The sequence below is a fragment of the Rhinopithecus roxellana genome, chromosome 1 (genome assembly GCF_007565055.1).
Source record: "Rhinopithecus roxellana isolate Shanxi Qingling chromosome 1, ASM756505v1, whole genome shotgun sequence".
Taxonomy (NCBI): domain Eukaryota; kingdom Metazoa; phylum Chordata; class Mammalia; order Primates; family Cercopithecidae; genus Rhinopithecus; species Rhinopithecus roxellana.
The window spans coordinates 41,965,158-41,984,896 of NC_044549.1; the positions used below are offsets into that span (position 1 = coordinate 41,965,158).

Sequence of the window (19,739 nt, forward strand, 5' to 3'; positions counted from 1 at the left end):
TAAATAACCTTGGGCAGTATGGCCATTTTCACGATATTGATTCTTCCTATCCATGAGCATGGTACGTTCTTCCATTTGTTAGTGTCCTCTTTGATTTCACTGAGCAGTGGTTTGTAGTTCTCCTTGAAGAGGTCCTTGACATCCCTTGTAAGTTGGATTCCTAGGTATTTTATTCTCTTTGAAGCAATTGTGAATGGAAGTTCATTCATGATTTGGCTCTCTGTTTGTCTCTCACTGGTGTATAAGAATGCTTGTGATTTTTGCACATTAATTTTGTATCCTGAGACTTTGCTGAAGTTGCTTATCAGCTTAAGGAGATTTTGGGCTGAGACAATGGGGTTTTCTAAATATACAATCATGTCATCTGCAAGCAGGGACAATTTGACTTCTTCTTTTCCTAACTGAATACCCTTGATTTCTTTCTCTTGCCTGATTGCCCTAGCCAGAACTTCCAACACTATGTTGAATAGGAGTGGTAAGAGAGGGCATCCCTGTCTCGTGCCAGTTTTCAAAGGGAATTTTTGCAGTTTTTGCCCATTCAGTATGATATTGGCTGTGGGTTTGTCATAAATAGCTCTTATTATTTTGAGGTACGTTCCATTAATACCGAATTTCTAGAGCGTTTTTAGCATGAAGGGCTGTTGAATTTTGTCAAAAGCCTTTTCTGCATCTATTGAGATAATCATGTGGTTCTTGTGTTTGGTTCTGTTTATATGCTGGATTACGTTTATTGATTTGCTGAATGTTGAACCAGCCTTGCATCCCAGGGATAAAGCCCACTTGATCATGGTGGATAAGCTTTTTGATGTGCTGCTGAATCCGGTTTGCCAGTATTTTATTGAGGATTTTTGCATCGATGTTCATCAGGGATATTGGTCTAAAATTTTCTTTTTTTTGTTGTGTCTCTGCCAGGCTTTGGTATCAGGATGTTGGCCTCATAAAATGAGTTAGGGAGGATTCCCTCTTTCTATTGATTGGAATAGTTTCAGAAGGAATGGTACCAGCTCCTCCGTGTACCTCTGGTAGAATTCAGCTGTGAATCCATCTGGTCCTGGACTTTTTTTGGTTGGTAGGCTATTAATTATTGCCTCAATTTCAGAGCCTGCTATTGGTCTATTCTGGGATTCAACTTCTTCCTAGTTTATTCTTGGAAGAGTGTAAGTGTCCAGGAAATTATCCATTTCTTCTAGATTTTCTAGTTGAATTGCGTAGAAGTGTTTATAGTATTCTCTGATGGTAGTTTGTATTTCTGTGGGGTCGGTGGTGATATCCCCTTTATCATTTTTTATTGCGTCTATTTGATTCCTCTCTTTTCTTCTTTATTGTCTTGCTAGCGGTCTGTCAATTTTGTTGATCTTTTCAAAAAACCAACTCCTGGATTCATTGATTTTTTGGAGGGTTTTTTGTGTCTCTATCTCCTTCAGTTCTGCTCTGATCTTAGTTATTTCTTGCCTTCTGCTAGCTTTTGAATGTGTTTGCTCTTGCCTCTCTAGTTCTTTTAATTGTGATGTTAGAGTGTCAATTTTAGATCTTTCCTGCTTTCTCTTGTGGACTTTAGTGCTATAAATTTGCCTCTACACACTGCTTTAAATGTGTCCCAGAGATTCTGGTATGTTGTATCTTTGTTCTCATTAGTTTCAAAGAACATCTTTATTTCTGCCTTCATTTCATTATGTACCCAGTAGTCATTCAGGAGCAGGTTGTTCAGTTTCCATGTAGTTGAGCAGTTTTGATTGAGTTTCTTAGTCCTGAGTTCTAGTTTGATTGCACTGTGGTCTGAGCGACAGTTTGTTATAATTTCTGTTCTTTTACATTTGCTGAGGAGTGCTTTACTTCTAATTATGTGGTCAATTTTGGAATAAGTGCAATGTGGTGCTGAGAAGAATGTATATTCTGTTGATTTGGGGTGGAGAGTTCTATAGATGTCTATTAGGTCCGCTTGGTGCAGAGATGAGTTCAATTCCTGGATATCCTTGTTAACTTTCTGTCTCGTTGATCTGTCTAATGTTGACAGTGGGGTGTTGAAGTCTCCCATTATTATCGTATGGGAGTCTAAGTCTCTTTGTAAGTCTCTAAGGACTTGCTTTATGAATCTGGGTGCTCCTGTATTGGGTGCATCTATATTTGGGATAGTTGGCTCTTCCTGTTGAATTCAACCCTTTACCATTATGTAATGGCCTTCTTTGTCTCTTTTGATCTTTGATGGTTTAAAGTCTGTTTTATCAGAGACTTGTATTGCAACCCCTGCTTTTTTCTGTTCTCCAATGCTTGGTAGATCTTCCTCCATCCCTTTATTTTGAGCCTATGTATGTCTCTACATGTGAGATGGGTCTCCTGAATACAGCAGACTGATGGGTCTTGACTCTTTATCCAGTTTGCCAGTCTGTGTCTTTTAATTGGAGCATTTAGTCCATTTACATTTAAGGTTAATATTGTTATGTGTGAACTTGATCCTGCCATTATGATATTAACTGGTTATTTTGCTCGTTATTTGATGCAGTTTCTTCCTAGCCTCGATGGTCTTTACATTTTGGCATGTTTTTGCAATGGCTGGTACCGGTTGTTCCTTTCCATGTTTAGGGCTTCCTTCAGGGTCTCTTGTAAGGCAGGCCTGGTGGTGACAAAATCTCTAAGCATTTGCTTATCTGTAAAGGATTTTATTTCTCCTTCAGTTATGAAACTTAGTTTGGCTGCTTATGAATTTCTGGGTTTAAAATTCTTTTCTTTAAGAATGTTGAAAATTGGCCCTCACTCTCTTCTGGCTTCTAGAGTTTCTGCCGAGAGATCTGCTGTTAGTCTGATGGGCTTCCCTTTGTGGGTAACCTGACCTTTTTCTCTGGTGGCCCTTAAGATTCTTTCCTTCATTTCAACTTTGGTGAATCTGGCAATTATGTGTCTTGGAGTTGTTCTTCTGGAGGAGTATCTTTGTGGCATTCTCTGTATTTCCTGAATTTGAATGTTGGCCTGCCCTACTAGGTTGGGGAAGTTCTCCTGGATGATATCCTGAAGAGTGTTTTCCAACTTTTTTCCATTTTCTCCCTCACTTTCATGCACCCCAATCAGACGTAGAGTTCGTCTTTTTACATAATCCCATACTTCTTGCAGGCTTTGTTCATTTCTTTTTCTTCTTTTTTCTTTTGGTTTCTCTTCTCGCTTCATTTCATTCATTTGATCCTCAATCACTGATACTCTTTCTTCCAGTTGATCGAGTCAGGTTACTGAAGCTTGTGCATTTGTCACGTATTTCTCGTGTCATGGTTTTCATCTCTGTCATTTCGTTTATGACCTTCTCTGCATTAATTAGTTTAGCTGTCAATTCTTCCACTCTTTTTTCCAGATTTTTAGTTTCTTTGCGCTGGGTATGTAATTCCTCCTTTAGCTCTGAGAAGTTTGATGGACTGAAGCCTTCTTCTCTCATCTCGTCAAAGTCATTCTCTGATCAGCTTTGATCCGTTGCTGGCGATGGGCTGCGCTCCTTTGCAGGGGGAGATGCGCTCTTATTTTTTGAATTTCCAGCTTTTCTGCCCTGCGTTTTCCCCATCTTTGTGGTTTTATCTGCCTCTGGTCTTTGATGATGGTGATGTACTGATGGTGTTTTGGTATAGGTGTCCTTCCTGTTTGATAGTTTTCCTTCTAACAGTCAGGACCCTCAGCTGTATGTCTGCTGGAGATTGCTTGAGGTCCACTCCAGACCTTGTTTGCCTGGGTATCAGCAGCAGAGGTTGCAGAAGATAGAATATTGCTGAACAGCGAGTGTAGCTGTCTGATTCTTACTTTGGAAGCTTCCTCTCAGGGGTGTACTCCACCCTGTGAGGTGTGGGGTATCAGACTGCCCCTAGTGGAGGATGTCTCCCAGTTAGGGTACTCAGGGGTCAGGGACCCACTTGAGCAGGCAGTCTGTCCGTTCTCAGATCTCAACCTCCGTGTTGGGAGATCCACTGCTCTCTTCAAAGCTGTCAGACAGAGTCATTTGCGTCTTCAGAGGTTCCTGCTGCTTTTGTTGTGGTTGTTGTTAAGTGTGCCCTGTCCCCAGAGGTGGAGTCTACAGAGACAGGCAGGTTTCCTTGAGCTGCTGTGAGCTCCACCCAGTTCGAGCTTCCCAGCAGCTTTGTTTACCTACTTAAGCCTCAGCAATGGCGGGCGCCCCTCCCCGAGCCTCGCTGCTGCCTTGCGGTTAGATCGCAGACTGCTGTGCTAGCAATGAGGGAGGCTCCGTGGGCATGGGACCCTCCCACCCAGGTGTGGGATATATTCTCCTGGTGTGCCCGTTTGCTTAAAGCGCAGTATTGGGGTGGAAGTCACCCGATTTTCCAGGTGTTGTGTGTCTCAGTTCCCCTGGCTAGGAAAAGGGATTCCCTTCCCCCTTGCACTTCCCAGGTGAGGCAATGCCTCACCCTGCTTCAGCTCTTGCTGCTCGGGCTGCAGCAGCTGACCAGCACCAATTGTCCAGTACTCCCTAGTGAGATGATCCCAGTACCTCAGTTGAAAATGCAGAAATCACCGGTCTTCTGTGTCGTTCTTGCTGGGAGTTGGAGACTGGAGCTGTTTCTATTCAGCCATCTTGCTCTGCCCCTAAACCCATAATTTCATATCCAGCCAAACTAAGTTTCATAACTGAAGGAGAAATAAAATCCTTTACAGATAAGCAAATGCTTAGAGATTTTGTCACCACCAGGCCTGCCTTACAAGAGACCCTGAAGGAAGCCCTAAACATGGAAAGGAACAACCGGTACCAGCCATTGCAAAAACATGCCAAAATGTAAAGACCATCGAGGCTAGGAAGAAACTGCATCAAATAACGAGCAAAATAACCAGTTAATATCATAATGGCAGGATCAAGTCCACACATAACAATATTAACCTTAAATGTAAATGGACTAAATGCTCCAATTAAAAGACACAGACTGGCAAACTGGATAAAGAGTCAAGACCCATCAGTCTGCTGTATTCAGGAGACCCATCTCACATGTAGAGACATACATAGGCTCAAAATAAAGGGATGGAGGACGATCTACCAAGCATTGGAGAACAGAAAAAAGCAGGGGTTGCAATACAAGTCTCTGATAAAAGAGACTTTAAACCATCAAAGATCAAAAGAGACAAAGAAGGCCATTACATAATGGTAAAGGGTTGAATTCAACAGGAAGAGCCAACTATCCCAAATATAGATGCACCCAATACAGGAGCACCCAGATTCATAAAGCAAGTCCTTAGAGACTTACAAAGAGACTTAGACTCCCATACGATAATAATGGGAGACTTCAACACCCCACTGTCAACATTGGACAGATCAACGAGACAGAAAGTTAACAAGGATATCCAGGAATTGAACTCATCTCTGCACGAAGCAGACCTAATAGACATCCAGAGGACTCTCCACCCCAAATCAACAGAATATACTTTCTTCTCAGCACCACATAGCACTTATTCCAAAATTGACCACATAACTGGAAGTAAAGCACTCCTCAGCAAATGTAAAGAACAGAAATTATAACAAACTGTCTCTCAGATCACAGTGCAATCAAACTAGAACTCAGGACTAAGAAACTCAATCAAAACTGCTCAATTACATGGAAACTGAACAACCTGCTCCTGAATGACTACTGAGTACATAATGAAATGAAGGCAGAAATAAAGATGTTCTTTGAAACCAATGAGAACAAAGATACAACATACCAGAATCTCTGGGACACATTTAAAGTAGTGTGTAGAGGCAAATTTATAGCACTAAATACCCACAAGAGAAAGCTGGAACGATCTAAAATTGGCCCTCTAACATCACAATTAAAAGAACTGGAGAAGCAAGAGCAAACACATTCAAAAGTTAGCAGAAGGCAAGAAATAACTAAGATCAGAGCAGAACTGAAGGAGATAGAGACACAAAAAACCCTCCAAAAAATCAATGAATCCAGGAGTTGGTTTTTTGAAAGATCAACAAAATTGATAGACTGCTAGCAAGACTAATAAAGAAGAAAAAAGAGAAGAATCAAACAGACGCAATAAAAAATGATACAGGGGATATCACCACCGACCCCACAGAAATACAAACTACCATCAGGAATGCTATAAACACCTCTACGCAAATCAACTAGAAAATCTAGAAGAAATGGATAATTTCCTGGACACTTACACTCTCCCAAGACTAAACTAGGAAGAAGTTGAATCCCTGAATAGACTAATAGGAAGCTCTGAAATTGAGGCAATAATTAATATCCTACCAACCAAAAAAAGTCCAGGACCAGATGGATTCACAGCTGAATTCTACCAGAGGTACAAGGAGGAGCTGGTACCATTCCTTCTGAAACTATTCCAATCAATTGAAAAAGAGGGAATCCTCCCTAACTCATTTCACAAGACCAACATCATGCTGATACCAAAGCCTGGCAGAGACACAACAAAACAAGAAAATTTTAGACGAATATTCCTGATGAACATCGATGCAAAAATCCTCAATAAAATACTGGCAAACCGAATCCAGCAGCACATCAAAAACCTTGTCCACCATGAACAAGTGGGCTTCATCCCTGGGATGCAAGGCTGGTTCAACATATGCAAATCAATAAACGTAATCCAGCATATAAACAGAATCAAAGACAAAAACCACATGATTATCTCAATGGATGCAGAAAAGGCCTTTGAGAAAATTCAACAGCCCTTCATGCTAAAAACTCTCAATAAATTTCGGTACTGATGGAACGTATCTCAAAATAATAAGAGCTATTTATGACAAACCCACAGCCAATATCATACTGAATGGACAAAAACTAGAAGCATTCCCTTTGGAAACTGGCACAAGACAGGGATGTCCTCTCTCCCCACTCCTATTCAACATAGTGTTGGACGTTCTGGCTAGGTCAATCAGGCAAGAGAAAGAAATCAAGGGTATTCAGTTAGGAAAAGAAGAAGTCAAATTGTCCCTGCTTGCAGATGACATGATTGTATGTTTAGAAAACCCCATCATCTCCGCCCAAAATCTCCTTAAGCTGATAAGAAACTTCAGCAAAGTCTCAGGATACAAAATTAGTGTGCAAAAATCACAAGCATTCCTATACACCAGTAATAGACAGAGAGCCAAATCATGAATGAACTTCCATTCACAATTGCTTCAAAGAGAATAAAATGCCTAGGAATCCACCTTACAAGGGATGTAAAGGACCTCTTCAAGGAGAACTACAAACCACTGCTCAGTGAAATAAAAGAGGACACAAACAAATGGAAGAACATACCATGCTCATGGATAGAAAGAATCAATATCGTGAAAATGGCCATACTGCCCAAGATAATTTAGAGATTCAATGCCATCCCCATCAAGCTACCAATGAGTTTCTTCACAGAATTGGAAAAAACAGCTTTAAAGTTCATATGGAACCAAAAAAGAGCCCGCATTGCCAAGACAATCCTAAGTCAAAAGAACAAAGCTGGAGGCATCACACTACCTGACTTCAAACTATACTACAAGGCTACAGTAACCAGAACAGCATGGTACTGGTACCAAAACAGAGATATAGACCAATGGAACAGAACAGAGTCCTCAGAAATAATACCACACATCTACAGCCATCTGATCTTTGACAAACTTGAGAAAAGCAAGAAATGGGGAAAGGATTCCCTATTTAATAAATGGTGCTGGGAAAGTTGGCTACCCATAATAGAAAGCTGAAACTGGATCCTTTCCTTACTCCTTATACGAAAATTAATTCAAGATGGATTAGAGACTTAAACGTTAGACCTAAAACCATAAAAACCCTGGAAGAAAACCTAGGTAATACCATTCAGTACATAGGCATGGGCAAGGACTTCATGTCTAAAACACCAAAAGCAACAGCAATAAAAGCCAAAATTGACAAATGGGATCTCATTAAACTAAAGAGCTTCTGCACAGCAAAAGAAACTGCCATCAGAGTGAACAGGCAACCTACAGAATGGGAGAACATTTTTGCAATCTACTCATCTGACAAAGGGCTAATATCCAGAACCTACAAAGAACTCAAACAAATTTATAAGAAAAAAACAAACAAGCCCGTCAAAGAGTGGGCAAAGATATAAACAGACATTTCTCAAAAGAAGACATGCATACAGCCAACAGATATATGAAAAAATGCTCATCATCACTCGCCATCAGAGAAATGCAAATGAAAACTATAATGAGATACCATCTTACACGAGTTAGAATGGCAATCATTAAAAAAATCAGGACACAACAGGTGCTGGAGAGGATGTGGAGAAACAGGAACATTTTTACAGTGTTGTTGGGAATGTAAACTAGTTCAACCATTATGGAAACAGTATGGCAATTCCTCAAGGATCTAGAACTAGAAGTACCATATGACCCAGCCATCCCACTACTGGGTATATACCCAAAGGATTACAAATCATGCTGCTATAAAGACACATGCACACGTATGTCCATGCGGCACTATTCACAACAGCAAAGACTTGGAGTCAACCCAAATGTCCATCAGTGACAGACTGGATTAAGAAAATGTGGCACATATACACCATGGAATACTATGCAGCCATAAAAAAGGATGAGTTTGTGTCCTTTGTAGGGACATGGATGCAGCTGGAAACCATCATTCTCAGCAAACTATCGCAAGAACAGAAAACCAAACACTGCATGTTCTCACTCATAGGTGGGAACTGAACAATGAGATCACTTGGACTCGGGAAGGGGAACATCACACACCGGGGCCTATCATGGGGAGGGGGGAGGGAGTGGGGGAGGGGGGAGGGATTGCATTGGGAGTTATACCTGATGTAAATGACGAGTTGATGGGTGCTGGCGATTTGATGGGTGCTGACGAGTTGATGGGTGCAGCACACCAACATGGCACAAGTATACATATGTAACAAACCTGCACGTTATGCACATGTACCCTAGAACTTAAAGTATAATAATAAAAAGTAGAAAACCAAGATAGATACATATACATATATTTTATATAATATATATATGTATACACACACATACATATATGTGTGTATGTGTATATATGTATCTCTCTATATATACACACACAGACATACCTGAATGATATTGTAGGTTTGGTTCTCAACCACCACACATGCAAGAAAATAAATATTGCAATAAAGTGTGTCATAGAAATTTTATTGTTTCCTAGTGCATATAAAAGTTATATTTACCCTATACTATAGTCTATTAAGTGTGTGGTACCATTGTGTTTAAAAAAGTACACACCTTAATTAAAAATACATTATTGCTAAAAAAAATAAATAAAATAAAACCTGCTAACGATCATTTGAGGCTCCAGTGAGCTGTAATCTTTTTGTTGTGGAGGGTCTTGCCTTGATGCTGATACCTGCCAACTAATCAGAGTGGTGGTTGCTGAAGATTGGCATGGCTCTGGCAATTAAAAAACATAAGACAACAGTGGAGTTTGCCATATCAATGGTCTCGTCTTTTTCACAAAGTATTTCTCTGTAGTATGCAGTGCTGGTTGATAGTGTTTTACTCACAATAAAGCTTCTTTTAAAATTTGGAAAAAAGAAAAAAAAAGAACATGTGGCACATATACACCATGGAATACTATGAAGCCATAGAAAAGGATTAGTTCATGTCCTCTTCAGGGACATGGATGAAGCTGGAAATTATGATTCTCAGCAAACTAACACAGGAGCAGAAAACCAAACACTGCATGTTCTCACTCATAAGTGGGAGTTGAACAATGAGAACGCATGGACACAGGGTGGGGAACATCACACACCGGGGCCTGTTGTGGGGTGTGGCACTACGGGAGGGATAGGGTTAGGAGAAATACCTAATGTAGATGACGGGTTGATGGTTGGAGCAAACCACCGTGGCACATGCATACCTGTGTAACAAACCTGCACGTTCTGCACCTGTATCCCAGTACTCAAAGTATAAAAAAAAATAAATTTCCAGAATTCCCAGGCCCCACCCCAGAACTACTGTATCAGAAATTCTTAGGGTAGGGCTCAGCCATCTGTGTATTAACATGTCCTCTAGATTATTTTGATGCATGATAAAGCTTGAGAATCAATATTTTAGGAAAACTCAGTGGCTTTTTAAAGTTGATCAAATAAAGCAATAACTCCCCTTTCCCCAAGAAAGAAAGGGAGTTTATTTTTTAATTTTTATTTATTTAGTTTTTAAAAAATATTTATTTATTTGTTTGTTTGTTTGTTTGTTTTTATTATACTTTAAGTCCTAGGGAGTTTATTAAAAGGATATTGGGTAACTTACTGGGAGAGTTGGAAAAATGAGTTCAAACAGGCTTCCAAGAACAACATCGCAAACCATGCTATAGAATTGACCTAATGTAGATTGTATTGACACTCTTAAAACAAATTATGATCTCTTCTCCCACTGTTATCTTTATTGCATGTAAGAATTACTCAGAGAAGGAAAAGGCTGAAAGATAAGCAGCAACCAGTTCATGAAACACCCCATAAACCACATGATTAAAACCCCATAAAGAATTTGGATATTATTTTCATGGCAGGAGATTTTCATTGTGGAAATGCCATTCCTTCAACAGAAGGCCCATCCATATTATGAAGGGTAACCTACTGTACTCAGAGTTTGCTGATTTAAATATTAATCACATAAAAAGTGTCTTAATAGCAAGATTTAGACTGGTGTTTGGTCAAAAACTGGGTACCTAAATGGACATAAAATTAATCACTACACAAGGAGACCTGTTAAGGAGTTGCAATGTGAAAGATTTGATAGTAGCATTAAGAATGGGCAAAAATAGATGTACTCAAGAGATACTTAAAAGTAGAATTGACTAACATAATATGTTGAATTTGGAATAGAATAATGGATTACAGGCCTGACCATCTTAGTGGATGGTTTTGCCACTCACTGAGATAGGATACAAAAAAAGCAAAACAGGCTTTGGTAGGAAAGATAACCAGTTTGTTACATGCTAAATATAAGATTTTTGTGGTACATGCAAGTAGAGTAATCTACTAGGTATTTAGACACATTTTCTGAAATTTGGGGAAGAATTCTGAGCTGCAGATAAAGATTTGGGAATCATAAACATACAATGGTAATTGGAGGCTGAGATGTCCCAGGAGGAGTGAGTAAGGTATGAAAAGAAGTAGGTCTAGAAAAGAATGTAGGAAAATATATAAGAAGTAGAGAAAAATAATTTCCCAAGGGAACTTGAGAAGTGATGGCCAGAAAGAAAGAAATTGGAGAGTCTTGTTATTATAAAAAGCCAAAGGAAGAAGAATGTATCATGTAGAAAGGTTTGATTATAAAGTCAAATATTCCAATAGGGATCAAATTAGATAAAGATTGAAAAGTGATAATTGAATTTAGCTACTAGAAAGTTGTTATTTGTGACCTTATTAGCCACTAGGTAATAAATTCATGTGATTTTTATGGTATGTTTACCCACTTGGTGTTAAACCAATATATTACCAAGTAATCTGTAAGTGTATTTGTAATTTTAGCATTAACTGTTATATATTCTTATAACTAAGAACCTTTTTTTCATAACTGAAGGATAAATTATAGTGTTTTTATAAAATTATATATTTTGAGTTTTATGAACATTTGTTATAATTATATAAACTAAATGTCACCACTGAAAAGTATCAGACTGTGAAAACATGAATTAAACTGATTAATAAATTACTGCTTTAAGAAATACTTAAAAGATCTTGAAACATTTTAACTCTTATTAAAAATGGTATTTTCTCATGCCATTTCTATGTTTTAAACAATTGATTCTATGCAAGTCTTTTGGATAGTAACTACTAAAATAGCAGTAGGAAACTAGGCTTTGGATATTATTTTAAAATGAGTGTCTTTAAAATGCCACTCTCTAGGTAGCAAATGGAGGTTAGTGATATAAACAAGACAGAAACCATTGGTTTCTTTGTTTTTTTTTTTCTTAAATTTATATACATTTAAGGGGTACAAGTGCAGTTTTGTTGCATGAATATACTACATAGCGGTGAATTCTGCGTTCTTAGTGTAACCATTACCCAAATAATATACATTATACCCATCAAATAATTTCTCATCCCTCATCCTCCTCCCTCTCACCCTTCTGAGTGTCCGATGTCTATTATTTCACACTTTATGTCCATGTGCACACGTTATTTAACTCCCATCTGTAAGTGAGACTGTAATATTTGACAGTTTCTGAGTTGACCTAACTTAAGATAACAGCCTCTAATTCCGTTCATGTTGCTGCGAAAGATATGATCTCATTTTTCATGGCTGAATAGTATTTCATTATATATCTCCCTATATAGCTGTACCTATATCATCTGTATATCCATCCACCTGCCTATGTACCTATCTAGCTCATTTTCTTTATTGAATCATCCATTAATGGACACTTAGATTGATTCCACATATCTGCTATTGTGAATAGTGCTACAATAAACTTATAAGTGCAGTTATCTTTTTGGTATAATGATTTCTTCTCCTTTGGGTAGATAACTAATGGTGGGATGGCTGGATTGAATAGTAGTTATATTTTTACTTCTTTGAAAAATATCCATACTATTTTCCATAGAGTTTGTACTAGTTTATATTCCCACCAACAATGTATAAGTGTTGCCTTTTCTCCACATTCTTGCCAGCTTCTGTTATTTTTTGACTTTTAAATAATAGTCATTCTGACATAAGAAGATATCTCATTGTGGTTTTAATTTGTATTTCTCTAATGAATAGTGTTGTAGAGCATTTTTTATATACTTGCAGGCAATTTGTAGGTCTTTTTTGTTTTTTGGAACAAATGCCTGTTCATGTCCTTTGCCTGTTTTTTAATGGGGTTATTTGTTTTACTGTTGTTGAGTTGTTTCAGTTCCTTGTAGGTTTTGGATGTTAGTCTGCAGTATAGTTTGTGCATATTTTCTCCCATTCTGCAGGTTGGCTGTTCACTCTGTTCATTGTTTCCTTTGCTGTCCGAAGGTTTTATTTTAATTCAGCCCCACTTGTCTATTTTTGGTTTTGTTGCTTTTGCTTTTGAGGTCTTAATAATGAATCCTTTGCCTAGGCCAGTGTCCAGAAGAGTTTTCCCAAGTTTTCTTCTAGTAGTTCTATAGTTTGAGGTCATACATTTAAGTCTTTACTCCATCTTGAGTTGGATTTTGTATATAGTGAGAGATAGAGGTCCAGTTTCATGTTTCTGCATATGGAAATCCAATTTTCCCAGCACCGTTTATTGAAAAGAATGTCCTTTCCCCAGTGTATGTTTTCATTTACTTTATCAAGTATCAGTTGGATGCAGACATGTGGCTTTATTTCTGGGTTCTCGATTCTGTTCTATTGATATATGTGTCTATTTTTATATCAATATCATGCTGTTTGGGTTACTGTAGCTTTGTAGTATAATGTGAGGTCAGGCAATGTTATGTCTTTAGCTTTCTTCTTTCTGCTTAAGATTGCTTTGGCTCTTCTGGCATTTTTGTTTGTTCCATATGAATTTTAAGAGTTTTTTTCTAATTCTGTGAAAAACGACATTAGTATTTTGATAGAAATTGCATTGAATCTGTAGAGAAAGCATGGTCATTTTAATGAATCTAGATGAATTTAAGGAAAGTTGTCATTTTAACAATATTGAGTCTTGAACATCTTCGTTTGTTTTGGTCTTTAATTTCTCTTTGTAATATTTTATAGCTTTCAGTGAACAGGTCTTAAAATATCTTTTGTTAAACTTATTCCAAAGTATTTCTTGATGCTGTTTTAAATGAATTTTTCTTAATATATAATTGGTCTTTGCTAGTAGATAGAATTACAATTGATTTAAAAATTTGGGGGCTGGACATGGTGGCTCACAACTGTAATCCCAGCACTTTGGGAGGCTGATATGGGCAGATCACTTGAGGTCAGGAGTTTGAGACCAGCCTAGCCAACATGGTGAAATCCTATCTCTACTAAAACTATAAAGATTAGCTGGGCATAGTGGTGGGCTCCTGTAATCCCACTTACTTGGGAGGCTGCGGCAGGAGAATCGCTTGAACTCAGGAGGCAGAGGTTGCAGTAAGCTGATATTGTGCCAGTATACTCCAGCCTGGGCAACATGAGTGAGACTCCATCTTAAAAAAAAAAAAAAAAAAATTGATTTTGCATTCTACAACCGTGTCGTTTATTTGTTTCAGTAATATTTTATGGCTTTCTTGTTGTTTTCCTATATAAATTTTATGTTTTCTACAAATAGAGTTGTCTTCCTTTCCAGCCTGCATGCTTTTTATTTATTTTTCTCACCTTAATGTACTTGATAGTACTTCTAGTATCTAGCATGATAGTAAATAGAAATAATGATAGATGATTCTTGCTTTATTAATATCCTAGGTAGAAAGTATCATTCCTCTTACTGTTAAGAATAATGTACAAATTTTCCTTAAATGCACTTAATCAGATTGAGGAAGTTCACTTTTCCTAGTTTGCTGGGAGATTTTATTATGAAAGCATCTTAAATTTTGTCAAATGCTTTTTCTGTATCTATCAAAATGATTGGTTTTGTTTTCAGTTGATAGGATGACTTACATTGATTGATTTTTTAAAATGTTCAACCAACATTGCATTCCTGGCATAAATCCCACTGGTTATATTATATAATTCTTTAAACATTTTTAAAATATATATATTTTCTAGAGATGAGGTCTTTCTCTGTCACCCAGGCTCAAGTTCAGTAGCATGGTCATAGCTCACCGAAGCCTCAAATTCCTGGGTTCAAGCAATTCTCCCACCTAAGCCTGCTGAGTAGCTGGGACTATAGGCATCCATCATCATGGACAGCTAATTTTTCAAAAATCTTATTTGTAGAGATGGGGTCTCACTATGTTGGCCAGACTTGTCCTGAACTCGTGGCTTCAAGCAATCATTCTGCTTTGGCTTCCCAAAGTATTGGGATTCCAGGAGTGAGCCACCACACCTGGTGGCTTTTTTTTCTTTCTTTCTTTCTTTTTTTTGAAAGGCTCTACTCTGTCATCCAGATGGGAGTGCAGAGGTGTGATCAGAGCTCACTATAACCTTAAACTCCTGGACTTAAGCAATCTTCTTGCCTCACCGTCCTTATTATCTGGGACCACAGGTATGTGCCATTGAACCCAGCTAATTTTATTATTTTTTAAAGTTTTGTAGAGATGGGGTCTTGCTATGTTGCCCAGGCTGGTCTGTAAATCCTGGCCTCAAGTGATCCTCCTGCCTTGGCCTTATGAAGCACTATAGGCTTTTTATATGTTGTTGTATTCAATTTGCCAACATTTTTGATTGGTATTTTTTGAATCTATATTCATGAGAGATATTAGTGTGAAGTTTTCTTGTTTTATGATATCGTTTGTCATGATGTGGTATTAGAGTAAAAGTATTTTTATAGAATGAGTCAGAAAATCTTTCTTCCTCTCAATTTTTCTGCAGGAATTTTATAGAATTGGCATTATTTTTTCCTCTAAATGTATCATAGATTTTATTTTATAAGTAATGGTATCTTGACCTGGAGTTTTCTTTGAGGAAATAATTTTAATTAGAATTAATTTGTTTAGTTTCATTAGTTTGTATAGTGCTATTAAATTTCCTGCTTCTCCTTGGGTAATTTGTGTCTTTCTGGGAATTTGTCCATTTCATTTAGATTGTCAAATTTATTGGCATAATTTTGTAAATAATATTTGTTTGTCTTTTTAATTTCTAAAGTTTTTTTTGGTAATATTCCTTTCCTTATAAAGGAAATGTGTGTTATTTCTTTTTACCTTGATCACTCTGGCTGAAGGTTAATTAATTTCATTGAATTTTTCAAACCAGCTTTTGGTCTCACTCTTTTTTTAATTGTTAATCTGTTTCTATTTTACTGGATTTATCTGATCATCTTTATTATTGTTCTTTTTTTCTGGTTTTGATATTAATTTGCTCTTCTTTTTCTAGCTTCTTAAGATGAAAGCTTACATAATTCAAGATATTTTTCTTTGCTAATATAGGTAGCAAAAGCTCTAAATTTTTCTCAAAGTGCCGCTTTAGCTGCATCTCACACCTTTGGTATGCTATATTTTTATTAGTGTGTTAAATTATTATCTAATTACTCTTATGGTTTTTTTAATCAATGTTTATTTAGTAGTTTGTAATTTAATTTTCAAACACTTGGAGAGTTTTCTGGATGTTATTAATTTCTAATTCAATTATAGTCAGAAACTATACTCTTTATGATTTCAATACTTTCAAATGTTTTGATGCTTGTTTTATAGTTCGAAATATTTTATCTCTTAGTAATTGTTTCTTTTATACTTAAAAAATATACGTATTCTGCTCTTTTTGGGTTGTGTGTTTTATAAATGCCAATTGGGTCAAGTTGGTTGATAGTGTTTTATTTATGTCTTCTTCATTTTTACTGATTTTGTCTTATGTTAGTTATTGAGAAAGAGGTGTTAAAAACTCCAACTATAATTGTGAATTCATCTGTTTCTCTTTGTGGTTCTATCATTTTTGTATCATGTATTTTAAGCTCTGTAATTAGGTGTATAATTTAGGATTTTTATGTTTTTTTAAAATAATTTGACCCACTTCTTATTATGAAGTGACCACATTTAACCCTGGTAATGTTCTGTATTCTGAAATCAACTTTACTGTATATTAATATATCTTTCCACCTATATCTTGATTAATGTTAGCATGGTGTATAATTTTCCATGTTTTAACTTTTAACCTATTTGTATATATTTAAAGGAGGTTTGTGTTTAAAGTACATACTTAGGTCTTGCATTTTTGTCTTCTCTGACAATCACTGCGTTTTAAATGGGGTGTTTACCCTGTTTGCGTTTAGTGTGGTATTGGTATGGCTGGGTATAAACCTACCATCTTGCTCTTTGTTTTCTATTTATCTTGCTAGTTCTTAGTTCCCCCCAACAATGTTCTGCCTGATTTTTTGTTAAACTTTTTAATGATTTCATTTTGTCTCCTTTGTTGGCTAATTTAGCTATAATAATCTTGGTGATTGCCTTATGATTTATATTAATAGTGTACAGCTGTACCTTATCAAAGTTTACCTTCAATTAATGTTATGCTACTTTATGAATGGTACAATAGTAAAGTTTCTATTTCTCCTACTATTGGCCTTTGTGATATTGTTAACATCATTTTGCTTCTACATATGCTATAAACCACAAATGTACTATTATTATTTTTGCTTTAAACAGTAAATTATCTTTTAAAGATAATTTGTATTTTATATTTACCCATATATTTATCATTTGAAATGTTCTTTATTCCTTTTTGTATATCCAGATACTATTTGATATCATTTCCCTTTTGCCTGAAGACCCTCTTTAACATTCCTTTTAGTGCAGGTCTTTTCAGAATGAGTTATTTCAGGTTTGTGTGTCGTCTGAAAAGTGTCTTTATTTCAGTTTCATTTTTGAAGACAATTTAATTTTGGTCATTATTTTAAAAAATATTTTATCTCTTCTCTCCCTCCTCTTTCTCTTTTTTATTACACAAATTATAACTAATTAGGCCATCTGACAGTGATCCACAGTTCATTGGTGTGCTGTTCTTCCTCTATGCCTCAGTTATTTTTTTCTCTGTGTTATATTTTGGATAGTTTTTCTTGACTTATTTTCAAGTTCACTAATCTTCAACGTATTTTTAAAAAAAATCTCTAGATATTCTATTTTAGATAGTTAGGTAGATAGATGGATGGATAGATAGATCTATCTTCTGTGTATCTACTTAATATGCTCAATCTCCTCTCTACCTTCTTCAACATATGCAGTGTAGTGTAATAAGTGTTTTACTATCTCTGTCTATTATTTCTATCCTGTTTTATTTCTGGGTATCTTTCTATTGATATTTCTCCTTGTTACAAGTATTATTTTTTAGTTCTGTGCATTGAATGGCATACCTCTTGAATTTTACCTTTTTGAGTGCTAAAGGTTTTTGTATTTGTATAATTATCCTTGATCTTTGTTTAGTATGCAGTTAAGTTATGTGGAATAGTTTGATCCTTTTGTAACCTGGTTTTAAGTATTGGTAAGCAGAACCAGAGCAGTCTTTATCTTAGGGAGGAATTTTTCCTCATACTGAGGTAATATTCTCTGAGTACTTTGCATGTGAATTCTGAGGGCTTGCACTTTTGCTGGTGGGAACATGAAAAATTCTTGCCTCAATATAAACTTTGTTTTCTTGATTTCTTTTTCAAGAAGTATGCTTTTTCTTCTTGGTTTGTTCTTTCCTCAGTCTCAGGTAGTTTCCTCAAACTTATTCCTTCATTAGTACTTAGCTAAAGATTTGAGGAGGACCCTTCTGCAAATCTCTAGAGCTCTTTTTGTGTCACGTTTTCTTCTTTGCTACTTAACCCTGTGAACTCTAGCTGTCCCTGGCCTCCCTAGACTGTTAGTTCTGTCTCCTTACTCAGTAGGCCTGCTAGATTTTATCTGGGTTCCCCCTCCTTGTGCTGGAGTCTTGAAATTATCTCTAGGCAGTAAACTGGGGCTATCATAAGCCTCGCCTTATATATTTTCTTTCTTTCGGGGATCATTGTCATTTCCTACCTGATGTGCAGTGTCTTAAAATTTGTTACATAAATTTGGTAAGATTTTTAATTGTTTTAGGTAGTGAGTAGAACTGACCCACATTCCTCATTATGACCATAAGTGGAGACTGTCATCTAATTTATATATTTATGCAAGCAAACAAATGATAAGTAAATATACATATATATCAGATCATTTGGTATAGAATATGTAAGTACATTTTGTTATATGGTGTTTTCTCATTCCTTTTTTTAACCTCCATTCCTCCTCCTTCCTTTTTTTCTCTCTGTCTCTTCCCTATATGTTATGTAGTATAGCGTAGATGACTTGTTACTATTTATTTTCTAATTTTCTTGTTTTTTTACCTTATTTGTCATGTTTTTCTATGTAGATATTTTATACTTTTATTTAGTCAACTATGTCAATCAATTTCTTTATGATCTCTGGGTTTTAAATTATGCTTAGAAGATTTTTTATATGTCAAGATTATCAACATATTTACCTGTGTCTTTTTTAACTCATCTTATGATTTAATTATGTCAAATTATTGACTCCTTTTGAATTTATTTTAGTGAAAAAAGTGTTTAATCAATTAAAATATCTTAAATGAAATGAGGTGTATCTGGATTCCCAATTCTTTTTTAACTTCATGGAAAAAGCTGCTGTCTCTCAAATTCCTTACTGTCATTCTATTTTTCAAATTGTTGGAGTATTAAACATCTGAGCTATACAATTTAACTTACATCTACTAAGAGTAAGATTTTTCAACTATTTATAAAAATAAGGGAAACTAAAAAGCAAAACATCTGATGCTAAATAAGTTAGTTTCTTTACTCATTAATATTGGTGCTAATTAAAATGTTAGAATCCTTGACTTTTATTATATTAGACTCGGGAGACCTGGTGTTGATTGCTATTGCCAACATGAAAGTGGCGCAGCTGTCCTACAGCTCCAATTTTTGATCAATGAGGTAAGGATTATTTTTTGACTACTTAAATCACACACTCCCCCACTACACAGTGAATCAGTTAATGTAATTTTTAAATACTGTGATTCTAAATGCTTAAATATATATATGCATTCGATATTACTTCTGATTACATTTTTCACAAGACTATACTCCTGTATTGGTTTATTTATTAAATTCTAAAGAAAAAAGATTGTATATATCATATTCTGTTATTGTTACTATATAGCATAATTTAGTTTAATTATTTAAATTTTTAAAAAAATCCTAATGTCCTTTGATTGCTTCACTGGCCAC

At 36.1% G+C, this 19,739-nt stretch overlaps 1 protein-coding gene across 4 annotated transcripts in view; it reads left to right on the top strand.

Annotated features, from left to right (window-relative positions):
- Positions 1-19,739, top strand: part of STXBP5L (syntaxin binding protein 5 like) — a 468,757-nt gene that overhangs the window by 75,594 nt on the left and 373,424 nt on the right. For all 4 annotated transcript variants that reach the window (XM_030941686.1, XM_030941695.1, XM_030941689.1 and 1 more), the window contains exon 4: positions 19,364-19,445. In XM_030941686.1, coding sequence (XP_030797546.1) covers positions 19,364-19,445 — 82 coding nt within the window. The remainder of the gene's footprint in view (positions 1-19,363; positions 19,446-19,739) is intronic.